Source organism: Zingiber officinale, chromosome 1B, assembly GCF_018446385.1.
Source record: "Zingiber officinale cultivar Zhangliang chromosome 1B, Zo_v1.1, whole genome shotgun sequence".
NCBI lineage: Eukaryota > Viridiplantae > Streptophyta > Magnoliopsida > Zingiberales > Zingiberaceae > Zingiber > Zingiber officinale.
The window spans coordinates 57,083,611-57,096,541 of NC_055986.1; the positions used below are offsets into that span (position 1 = coordinate 57,083,611).

General features: G+C 32.9%; 1 protein-coding gene across 1 annotated transcript in view; it reads right to left on the minus strand.

The window, feature by feature from the left end:
- LOC122038492 (signal peptide peptidase-like 2) overlaps positions 1-12,705 on the minus strand; it is a 39,460-nt gene extending 26,755 nt beyond the window's left edge. Inside the window, exons 1-4 of the mRNA XM_042598266.1 lie at positions 12,631-12,705; positions 6,175-6,354; positions 5,991-6,025; positions 5,737-5,893 (exon numbers count right to left, since the gene is read on the minus strand). Coding sequence (XP_042454200.1) covers positions 5,737-5,893; positions 5,991-6,025; positions 6,175-6,354; positions 12,631-12,705 — 447 coding nt within the window. The remainder of the gene's footprint in view (positions 1-5,736; positions 5,894-5,990; positions 6,026-6,174; positions 6,355-12,630) is intronic.
- Positions 12,706-12,931: the final 226 nt, after the last annotated feature.

Here is a 12,931-nt window from a genome sequence, read left to right on the forward strand (position 1 = left end):
TGTGTCATGGACCTAGGAGTTTGGAGTGCCGATTCTTTATTGGAAAATTTTGATGTTACCTTGTCACTCTTTTTTAGTCTTCCTTGTTAATATTGATTTGTTTGGTTATAACAGATTCCTTGTAAATACACAGTATTAATTGGCATGCCTTAGATTATTTTATGCTAAATATATTTTAGTATATCCTCATTGTGATATTCATATGCTGTAAATAGACCATTATATGATAGTTTGTTTATTTGGTTGTATGCTAAGCTTTAGTTTTATATTGCAACTAGTTTTGACACCGAATGAAGATAACACATTAAATAGATCCTTAAGGTACCTTATGTTAGGATCTAGTGAACATAATACATAACACAACATTAAACAAATTACTTTGGATGTTGAGACACTTGTTATGGATGTATTGAAGATATTAGATGGCATATAAGACCTTTGACTTAATAGATAACCTGGAACATTAATAGTTACCACTCCAAGGCTTCAAGGAGAGAGTATCTAATTCCTTGGTAGGTTGGAGTTAGATTTTCTAGGATTTCTCTAGTGAAATACTTTATGTGATTTTTGAGATGTTTTGGGATTTCACTTGTAGCTCCTTTAACATTGTTATGTTGTAGAACTCTATATTTATATTTTTTTAGACCTTGTTGTTACATTTTGTTTGAGTTTCACAGCATGTGAAAAAACTTATATGGTTGTCCTTTGCAAATAAAGTTTACTTTTGTTATATTATGATTGTGTAATCTTGACAGTGTTTATTAGGGAGTATTTTACAAACTATGCTTTGTTTATATCAATGAATAATGTTCAATAGATATTGAAGAAATTGTCACATGGCCATTACGAGTTTTATCTGATGCCAATGGCTGTGGAGACACACTTGAGGTGAGACATTGGAAGTTAATTGAAAGTTATGGGGATAGATGTGCCAGACTAAGTGGAAAAAAAATGGAGTCTCTTCTGTCTTAACATCTATAGTTGATGATGTACTAACAATTCCAATGTCTTAAGTAAGCTGAGGGCTATTGTGTTTGTGCAAGTAACTACATGAAGTCACTTGAGTGAATAAAGTTTAGAGATGTGCATCAACTTAATATCAACTCAAAGGTGCAACCAAGTGAGCCTCTTGCATCTGGTTGCCTTAAGCACACGCCTTGTGAGGCGCGATTTTTCTCTCCTCACTAAAGTGTGACATACATATGCAAATATGGCCCGAAAAACTTTTTAAAGTGTCCCATACCTTTAATTATCATTTTAATTAATTACATAACATGCATGCAGCCTTTAATTACCATTTTAATTAATTACATAGTATGCATGTGACACTTGAATGAAACTTGAGTGATTTTGAATATGTAAGTATAAATATTTAAGCAAATATTAAATAAATTTTTTATACAAAATAAAATTAGAATGTTTTTTTTGTTTTCTATGAAGCTTCATTCCAAAAGAAGAAATAGGTTGAAGCAAAAAAGACTAAATGCTTTAGTTTTTATTAAGTATAATATGATTTTGAGGCATCAATATGATATGCGTGACACTATCGATCCTATGATAACACAAATAAAGAAAATGATTTAGTATTTGATGATGACAATTTGACTTGGAGTGAGGTTGCACGAGCTTAGATGCCAACAGTTTTAGATCGTGATTTTCATCTTCTTCAAAAAAAAAGCAACTACATTAAAAGGAACTAAGAGAAGATCTACAAGTCAACTTATTGGTAAAGAGGAGGAAGAAATTGGCCTTGAGGAAACTAATAAAAATTCAGCTATACAAATATAAAATATCTAGTTACGATGATAATGATAATGATATGATTGAGGAGGATGATAAAGACTTTGATGATTTAGATATTTGAAGTTTTTTTAATTTAAATTATGCATATAATGCATTTATTTGCTAGTGAATTTAATATTTACATTATTGTTTAATGTTTTATGGACTATAGTTTTTTAGTGAAATATTTTGGCAAAAATTCCCTATATATGCTTGAATTGTAAAATTTTATACATAGAGTGCCTTACTTCGATAAGGCGTGCATCTCATCTTGCATCGTGTGCCTCAAGCCCCATAGCACATATGTGCTTTTGGACACCTCACACCTTAAATAACTATGGAACTACCTACAAGATAAGGGCACACATGCAATATTCAACTATGATGAAAAAATTGAACCCTTGATAATTTTTTTTTAAAATGTTGTACCAAACTTGTTGCAAGTATCAAGCCTAATTAATTTTTTTTTATTATTTTATATTTTTAAAAAAATTTAAAATATATTAAATCAATAAAATAGGGCATGTGGGCTTGAGTGGTTTTGACATTAGCCATTTGACACGACCAGAAATGGCACAAGCTATACTTGGCTTAGTATAGTTCCTAACAAAGTTGAATCATGTGCAACAACACATTGACACCAATCTATTTTGTCATCTTTAATTGCAAAAGTGCATAATACTTAAAACATTGTCATTGTTGATCTACAATTGAATATAAAGATTTGAGCATGCTATAATTAATAAATCATACTTTGCTACTCCAACAAAATCATCTAGGGCAAACATTAAAAGTGTGCAACTTTTTAAGATTATCATTAAAGGGGTATCGATTTTTGCATTATTTTTAAAAGGACGCCCTAGAGTTGTTGGTGCAATTGTGCCCCAAATGGTTAGCTGCGACCTAGGATTTTTTATGTTTGGGTACAGAGTTTAAATTAAATGTCTTATATTTTTTATATGTGTGTGTTTAAATATGCAGAGATTTACGAGAACACATATAGAGATTTGAGAGCTTGTGCTTGACGAGGTTGATTGATGATGTGGATGATGACTTGGGATAGCAAAGGTGGCACGCTCAATGACTTTGAGGTGCATAGAGATTGGTAAAGGATAGTATGGAGCATGCAAGGGGCCACAAACGAGAAGCATTAAGGTGGAGTTGGAGTAGCTTTGGAACGACTACTTGGCCAAATTGGAAGCTCGATGGTTCGAGGTCCGAAGAGATCAAAAAGGGTTGCACGAAGCGACCAAGGGATAACAGAATGAGAAGCAATGAGGAGTGAGGACGATAGATGATGGAGGCAAACTGCGTGGGTGAAGACATGAAGAATAATGTGGAGGAGATAAAGGCTCATGTGCATCCGAGAGAAAGTAATTTGACACAAGATAGCCAAGGGGTAAAGTCAAGTCGTAAAAAGTTATGAGTGGTAAAATTACATGGTGAGTTGTAAGAGATGAGTGACTTGTACGCATGGGGTAGGCAAACTCGGCCTTAGAATTGGTTTGTCAACTAATGGAATAGGGACATCAAAACGCCAAAGATTCAAGGTTTGGAGTTTGACCAATCGACTGATGTGAAATCTAGTTGAATGGTGAAGCAATCAACTGAGACTAAGGCAATGAACAAAATATTTAGTTTAGACGATAAGTCAACTAGTGGCACATCAATCAACTAATGGTAAAGTTCTAATCAGTTGATGCCAAGGAAAGAAAGTAGAAAAGGGCTATTGGATCTCGACAATGGTCGAGGTGCAGACTAGTCATAGATAAATTACAACAAGTGGTTTTGAAGGTTATAAAAGAAGGGCTTCGGGGAGGCTTCAATGCTAGTGAAATAGAGTTGGAAAAAACCTATTCCTTTCCTTTCACTTGTATGTAATCTTGATCTTCTAAGGCGTTTCTCCACCTCTTAGTAATTAAGTAAGAAAGAAAAAGATAGTGAGAGTAATCCACTGATGGATCAAAGATCGAGGAGGAGTTCGGGGGTATTGGTGAACCAAGTATAAGTCGTGTGTTGAATGGTATATGCTTATATTGTTTTTATACTACTATGCTAACTTGTGTAACCTTAATAGATCTATAGAATGAGTAGTTAAATATTTGTGTTTGCAAGTACATACAATGTTCACCCCCTTTAGCACATCCATCATCTACTCAATCTTGTCCCAATAAGAGCATCCCACTTTATGCTTTTTACCAAACATATTCTTCTAAACCCGTTTAGACTAGTGTACTTTCACCACTTAAGTAAATAAAATTAGATTGGTCCTCTTCTAGCTTATGTCCCACCTAATCCATCAAGGAATGTGATAATATTACTACAGTCTTTAACTTTGGTATACGTGTACTTTTTCGTCTCCCTACAAATGTCTCTTCATCTCCTTACCATCAATAGCTTCTTTTTTCTACTTTGATCTTCATTATTGTTCTTCTCTGAGTATTCCTATTTTTGTTTCTCTTCTATTTTCATGTATCTATTTTTAAAGTTGTCGTCATTCACAAGCACCTTTACCTAACCTTAAAGAAATTCAAAATACATAGATTCTGACCTTCACTCACAAGCACCTTTACCTTATTTTTTAACTTCCTTCAAGACCATGTAGCAATTTCGTCAAAATTGTTACATGGATCTAAAATGTTAAAAATTGGAAAAGGCATAATGACTCTATAACATCTAAGTAAATGCATAGGAGTACTTATTTATAAATTTAAATTGGGTTTAATACATTTAGTAGTTTTGAACAAACTATTACATAAATCTAAAATGTTCAAAATTGGAAGAAAAAAAATACATATAACAATTTCATATATTATAGGGAGCACATAAGAGTGTGCTTGTTTATGAATTAGATAAATTTAGGTCTATATAGTAGGTATGGTCAAAACTATTACATGGATAAAAAATGTTCAAAATTAGGGAAAAAAAACACAAAAATTTCATAAGGTTTAGGGAACATATAAAAGTGCTTGTTTGTGAATTTAAACCATTTAGATTCATGTAATATTTTTTTGGGCCAATAATTCTACAAAGTCCTAAACTAGTCTAAATTTGAAAAAGAAGGCATATAAGAAGGCACAAGAGTTTTGTGTTATGAACTAATCAAATCTAGGTTCATATAGAATTTGACTATATATGTTACATAGACTTAAAATGTCCAAAATTAGAAAAGGAAGACATATAATGACTTTTTAGGGTTAAAGAAACATAGAGTGCTTGTTGTGAAATTAGATCAATTTAGGTTCTCATAGTAGTTTTGAACAAATCTGTTATATAGTCCTAAATTACTCTAAGTTAGAAAAACACATGCATTTTTAATAATTCTTTAATTTATAATTCAGATTACAATTTTTAAAATTCATAATAATCTATCACTTTTGTTTTTGTTTTTATTTTTATTTTGATTGTTTATACATGTTTTAAATTTAAAAATTTAACAGTTTTAACCAAAACTACATGAGGTAGCTTAACTGTGTACATTAGACCAATTAAACAACCTGTTTAATATTTTAGAGGGCCAAGTGAAGTTGCAGCTGATTGAGAAAGACAGATTTTGTAGACAATTAGGTGGGACATCTTGGACACTCTTTTGATGATAATTCAAAAAGGATGGCTCCTTTAATGATTCTTTAAAAGTGAATACCCTTTTAATTTTTGCCCCATCATCTATGCTCTTGAATCCCTCATCTCTTTGCTATTGATAAGGAAAAAATAGTACTTGCAAGTGTATTACCCTAGTATTTAACAAGATAGGCAAAAATTTTAGAGCAGAAGCACTTGATTAAAAAGAGGATTATTTGGTTTTATATTGATTTATTTTGTCCTTTCGGAAATCCATATAGCAGGTGAGAAATCAATTTGCTACATAAAATGAGTTAATTTCTTACTAACCACATGTCATCTCCCTACTTTTTGTGGAAGTCAATACTAGTAAAATAGTAGTAGTTATCTTACAAGAATATCTTGGCCAACCCATGCCTGTGGTGAATGTCGATTTACTGCCCAAAGAATAGAGAAGGCTATGCACAATGGCAGGAGCACAATAGCAAGAATTGTAACATCCCCCAAAAGGGGAATATTTACTTTCATCTGCTTGCACCCTTTGAAAATTCTGCACAATAATACAATACAAGATTTTAAGCTTACAAAACAAAGCATGCTAAAGATAATTGTGTGCAACCAACTGTGAGATGTGATCCTTAAAGTACCTTGAGATTAGTGAAACAAGACAGGCATGCAGTCCCTGATACACACAAACTTCAAAACAGATATCAGGGTTGAAATATGTAAATTAAATAATTGGAAAGCTAGCAAGTTATGTAGCTATAATTGACAATATTGCACACCAAATCACAACACAGCGATACGGCTGCATTAATATCCCATATATACCTGTGAACCAGCAATGGCAAACATTACAGTTAGCAGCATCACAAACCCTGTGGACATGAAGAAGAAGAGTAACACCAGAAATGCTGATGCTACTACAATAAAACCCAAGGCTCCCACTTCTCTTATTTCTATAGTTTCCTTCTCACTAGATTCTTTGTTCATGTCAGCATTACTTTGACCCTGTTTATAACATAAGCAATATAGTTAATGCACATTTTCTCTGTGTAAACAAACAATATGCTGAGCGAGATAAATCAAATAGGTACGCTGGGCAAAATTTATAAATATATTAATTAAAAATATTTTTATTAATAATTGATTGCTATAGATGCTTACTATTGATTTCAAGTTTTGATATTAACTTGAAAAATCTATTGGACGATGTATTAATCTAAAATCTATATTTTTATTATTATTATACAAAGGCATCAAGTTCAAAAGAAGTTGCACTTATAACAGTGATGAAGATTGATCTTTAATTTTAATTTGATTGTAGAGGCATGAACTCCAAAAACTTAATGATTTTCGATTTTGATATCTTCAAATATATTTTGATTTTAGGCATTGATTATGTTATATTTATTTGAAAACATTAAATTATTTATGGATTAATGAAGTTTTTATATTTTGAGAATATATACAAGTATTGCCTAAATTTTCTATTGGAGAGTAAAAGTGTAAGGGGAAAATGACTTTGATTTATTAATATATTGAATATATTATATTATATATAATTATGATCATTTATGAAAGAGTGTTTGTAAGTTTTTAAACATCGAACAATCTGGATTAAAGAAATAAATATATTTCTTTCCCTCTTTTCCAAATGATATAACACTAGTTTGAATTAAAATTTATACAAATACTTAATATATTTACTAACAGGGAAATTACTAATATCAAAAGAAGTATAATGTATTTTAAATAATATTTTTTTAATAAATTATAAATAATAAAGATAAATAATTTATTTTTAACTTAATCAAACAAATTTTTCCTTAAATAAATTATTGTGTTGAATCTAGTTATTTATTGGCATTTGAACTAATGCTAAGAGAACAAAAGGGAGAAGCTCCACACAATCTCATCGGACTTTAATTTTCATATAGCATGCTAACATTATTTCTCTCGATCTCTATTGATTTCACAAAAATTTGAACACAAAAAAAAAATTACACCAAATTTTATTTCTTCAAAAATTTTACAACAACAACAACCAAACATTTTCCCACTAGGTGGGGTCAGCTGGTTATTCAAAAAATTTACATCTCATTTTTTTTTAAAAAAAATAAATAATTAATCAAGTTAAATCAAACTAATATTTTAAAAATTAGAGTTGAATACAAGTCAATTTTAGGGTTACGTGGATTGAACCAAGTAGATATGACGATTACAATCAAGTAGGTTTAAATTGAATTTATTTTTGTTAGTTTAAAATTAAATCAAATTAATATATATAATAATTTGATTCAATCGTATTTAATTAGAATTTTCTAAGGTTAGGAATTATAATTTATTTTCGTATCTCTCCTAGTAATATGTTTCCTCCACTACGTCCACTCCATCGTCAACTACAAGAAGGTATTTTTTTTCCTCCCTTATCTTATTTGTTTACCCTCATGGACACATGTAGGAGGGAAAGAAATCAATGGTGTGGATAAGTAAAGCATAATACGAGAGGAAGTGGAAAAAGGAAGAAATTGAAAAAAAACAAATTGAGATTTTTTAAATTTGTCTCTATACAAGATAATATCACAATCATATTATTCTAATTGAAAAACAAATTTTGAACCTAAGTATATAGTTGTCCTATTTTTTCTTTTTCTTTTTCATCCCCTTCCTCCTTCCACTTCCCATTTGTCATTGACACCATATATCAGAACATCAACATAATACCAAAAGACTTAAAACTATAACACAGTTTGAGATTTTGAATCTTGCTCACAAGCCTGCACAAAGGTCAACTACTATTGGACTGGTCAATAGACTATAACTTGAAATATATAATACTCAAGGTTTAAAATTTTAGGTTATGTCGAAGTTTCAATTTATAACTAGAATGATATTGTTTCGATACTGTATTATGTCGTGTTGATACGGTTTTGGTACTTTTTAAAAATATAATATATTAATAAAAAAATATTTTTATTAATATTTAATTGTTATAGATACTTATTATTAAGTTATATTTGAGATGTTAAATATTAAGTTTAAGTTTTGATATTATATAGCGAAAATGTTTGATGTTTATTTAGGATTAATTGAAGTCCACTAAGTACACATGGCAAGATACATAGGTTTAATTTGAATTTATTTTAATCAATTTAAAATTAAATCAAATTTTTATATATAATATTGTTAGTTAGAGCCCTAGAGCCAATCATTTGATGATTATATTATGGACTTGTTGTATCATATTCTTATATATAAATAAAGGCATTTATTGTTTTGGTTATTATACTTACTTGCATTGGTGCCAAATAAACTAAGTATAATAGCGTCCTTGAGTAGAAGGTTCTCACCTATATCAATCGGTTAGTTGAACCGATAGTGAGATGATATAGGGAACACTACTCTTAATCATTCCTAGTCGAGTATTAACATTCAGGGACAATGTTAATGCAATAAGACTAGCATGTAGGTCAACTCGATGACTTGATCTCACAAGTCATGGATATAGAGATATCAAGTTGACACATGGGTATGCATTGGAGAATGTATACTGAATGACCTCCATGAGAAAGTATCATGGATCGTTATATGAGTGTCATATACTTTCTCATGTGGCTATTAGTATGACTACTAGACCTGAAGTCACCATGGTTCCCTACATAAGGAGTTATGCACTTTGGTTTCGTCAAACGTCACCCGTAACTGGGTGGACTATAAAGGTGATTACTGGGTATGTAACGAATTATGTAGAGGGATGTGAGTGATGTAGATGGGATCTATCCCTCCTATATGACGGGAGAGACATCGATATTCTTGATAGAGTGAGACCACGAAGTGCATGGTCATGCCCAAATGAGTCAATATGAGATATTGAGCTCATTTGATTTAGTGAGTCTACTTGGAGTTCAAGATTTAGATTTGTCAGAAGATGACACGGTCTATGCCTCATATTGATCAATCTAGATGTGTAGAATAGAAGGACAATTGTCATATATTGTGAGGAGTCACAATTAGTAGTCACAAGGTGATGTTGGATCTCAACATTCTTGTAACATTGGGTAGTAATAATGTGTTGCTAGATACCGCTCATTACTTATGCTCCTAAATGGGTTTAGGGGCATTGCCAACGTTACAAGAACCTATAGGGTCACACACTAAGGACAATTAGATGGAGATTAGGTTCATATGATGAACCAAGAGGATTAGATTCATTTGATGAATCAAATTGGATTAAGAGTAATCCTAATTAGACTAATTGAGTTGGACTCAAGTTGATTCATGTGTTCAATGAGTCTAATTTAGATTATGACTCATTAAATCAATTTAATTAAATGAATTAGATTCATTATATTAAATTGGCTTGAATTAAATGGTTGGATTAGATCAACTATGAGAGAGATTAAGTCAAGTTTGACTTGACTTGGGAGGAAGATGAAGAGTCAAGTTTGACTTGACTTAATGTCACCTCATTGGTGAGTTGGCATTGAGTGGGCCAATGATGATGCTCCACATCATCATGGTTGCTTAAGTGGGATGTCACCTCATGGGAGTTACCAAGAGTTGTGACTCTTGGCATTCCATGGGAGTTACACATGCTCTTAATGTGGCCGGCCACATGAATGGGAGGAATAAGTTTCATTTTGTGAATTATTCTCATTCATTCTATCATCTTCTTCCTTGCTCCATTTTCTTCTCTCCCTCTCCTCATCTTGCCGAACCTAACTAAGGTGCTAGCACACTTTAGTTTGGTGATCTCCTTCTTGTGTTCGTGTGGATACTTCTAGAGGGTTGTCTACTTTGACAACCTTGAGATCCGGCACCATTGGACGAGCGGGATTCGCGTAGGGCGCGCATCAAGGGTAATACTCTTATCTAGTGTAGATCTAGAGTTTGTAAACTCGTACTCGTATTTTATTTCATTTTTCTTTGCACGGATCCGGTGGCTGGGGCTTTCGGGGTTTCCGCGACGCGAAAACGCGATTTTCGCGGCCCGAAAAACCCAACAAATATTTAATTCATAGTAGTATATTTTACAAGGTTAGAAATTATATTATATTATATTATATTATATTATATTTAATTTTTTTATTGTTCCTAACAATCAGTTTATCTCTTGGATAGATGAATGAGAGAAAAAAAAATAATTAGAATTTTTTTCGCTATTTATCTCATAGATGGATGAAAGAGGAAAAAAATTAACCTATCTATTTACCTTTATAGATAGATGAAAGAGGAAAAAACATTAACGGCGAAACAGACAAAAAATTAAAAGAGGAAAAGAAATTGGAATTAACTATAAGGTCAGCTCGGTGCACAAAACTCCCACTAATAAGAGGTTCCGATGAACAGTCTATTGTACGCAGCCTTAACCTACTTTACAAGTGACTGTTTTCAAGACTCAAATACGTGATATGTAGATCACAGGGAAACAACTTTATGATTGTGCCAAGACTCCCCTTCTGGAATTAACTATATAAAAATAGTAATGAAAAAAATAAATTTCGTGATCACGTGATGTGCGTATTTTATATAGGGATTTGATACGGTTTAACGCACTTTTTGACCTACTTTGCATACATAAATCTCACGAAATTATATCTTTATGCTTTGTTTCGATATTTTCCTATTTCGAAATACTGCTCTCGATTATTTTTTTGGTAGGACGTGAAAAGGAGAGAAACCGAAAGTTGAAAATCAAGATTGGAGGCTTCTCACCCTACCACGGGTGCTCGTGCCGAGAGGCACGGGTCGTGTTTTGTTGCAATGCCCTGCCATGGATGCCTGTGCCTAGAGACACAGGTCGTGTTTCGTTCAGGTGCCCTGCCATGGGCACCCTTGTCCACAGGCATGATTCGTGGTCGCCCTTGCTCTGAAATTGTTGTGCCCAACACAGGCGCCCGTGTCCGCGAGCACGGCCCATGTCGAGCGATCGCACCTTGGCCTATTTAAATTGATCCCACCTCTTTGATTGGGGATCTCAACCGGGTGTTATCCAAGGACCCCAAGGAAGCTCCTGGAGATGTTCTAGACCAAATCCAACGCCCTTTGCATGAGGAAGGGAGATCGAGAGACGCTAGGAGGAGGATTCTTCATATCGAGCCTAAGCTTTTCTCCTTTTCCTCTGAATTTCTGAATTTGATTCGTATTGTAATCGATCTAAACATGTTTTGTGGTTGTAACCCTGTCTCTATAGGATAAACTCTTGATTCTAGGATTAGAGATTAGCCCTTTGTAATGTAAATACTATTTCGTTTGATCTATGTATATTTGATCTTTCTATTTCAATAAATTGTTGATTAATGGTCCAAATCTACTATGTAAACATGATCTTGATGCCAAGAGGTACGAGATTCATATCCCACGAGGATTCGAGAATGGACCGAGAGAAGAACCTAATCCTCTGACCCATAGACAACCGAGACACGGAGAGTCAACTACAAGAGTAGATCAATATGTCGTGAGGAACTCTAGGCTGATATAGAGCTTAACAGATCAATCTTAATTCATCATCATATAGTAGGAGAGGGGGCAATTGGGGGTTGTGAGATCTTGTGATAGGGTCTCCTTAGTAAGCGATCTCTAATTTTGACTGTTTTGAAAAGTATGCGATAATTGGAATTGATATGTCGGTGTAGTTCCAAGAGTTTACATCAGATATAATAAGTTAGTCTACCTACATTAATTACTATTGAGAAATAGATCTTCAAATAAAGATCAAGTGTTTACTAACAATGTGATGAAACCGACATCCTAGAATTGCATTCACTGATTGTTTTCTCCTACCTTTTATTGTTTCCTACTGCCTTTTACTATTTCCTACTGCGTTCTACTCCTGCGTTCTACTGCCCTCTTGACTCAACATTCTATTCCTTTCCCTCGCTCTTCTTTACTATTTCTTGTTCTCGACAGTTTACATCCACGATTAGTCTAGACTGTCAAATTTGGGTAATAGGTTAGTACTCAATCACTAGTCCATATGGATTCGATCTTTTATTACTTGACAACACTTCCGTGCACTTTTGGATTTATCACCATCAAGTTTTTGACATTATTACCAGGACTGCTTTTGATTGATATTAGCTGAAATCTAGATTGGCTGGATTAGACTGTTTCTTTACATAGTTTCCTATTTTATTTGTTTACGTCTACTTTTCTCCTTTTTCAAAGTTGTAATATATTGATGATTAAGTGGAAGCTATGAGGATGATCACTTCTAAGAGATTTTTCTACGCCCGTGTCTTAGGCTTTGAGATCTTGCATTGTGAGGCCCTCGATTGAAGCTACAGATTTTGAACTGAATCCCGGGTAATTCTTATCATTTAGCAACAGTAATTTGAGGAATGCCATTAGAGGATCCATACCGGCATTTGAATTTTTTTTTAACATATTGTAACACAATAAAGAGGGATGGGGTTTCTAAAGATGCAATCAGATTAATGGGATTCAGTTTCTATTTAATAAGCAAGGCTAGCGATTAATTATACTCATTCCCACCAAGAAGAATCATGACTTGGGAACAGATGGATAAGTATTTCCCATTGACTAAGACAACAAAATTGAGAGGTCAAATCATGAATTTTCAACT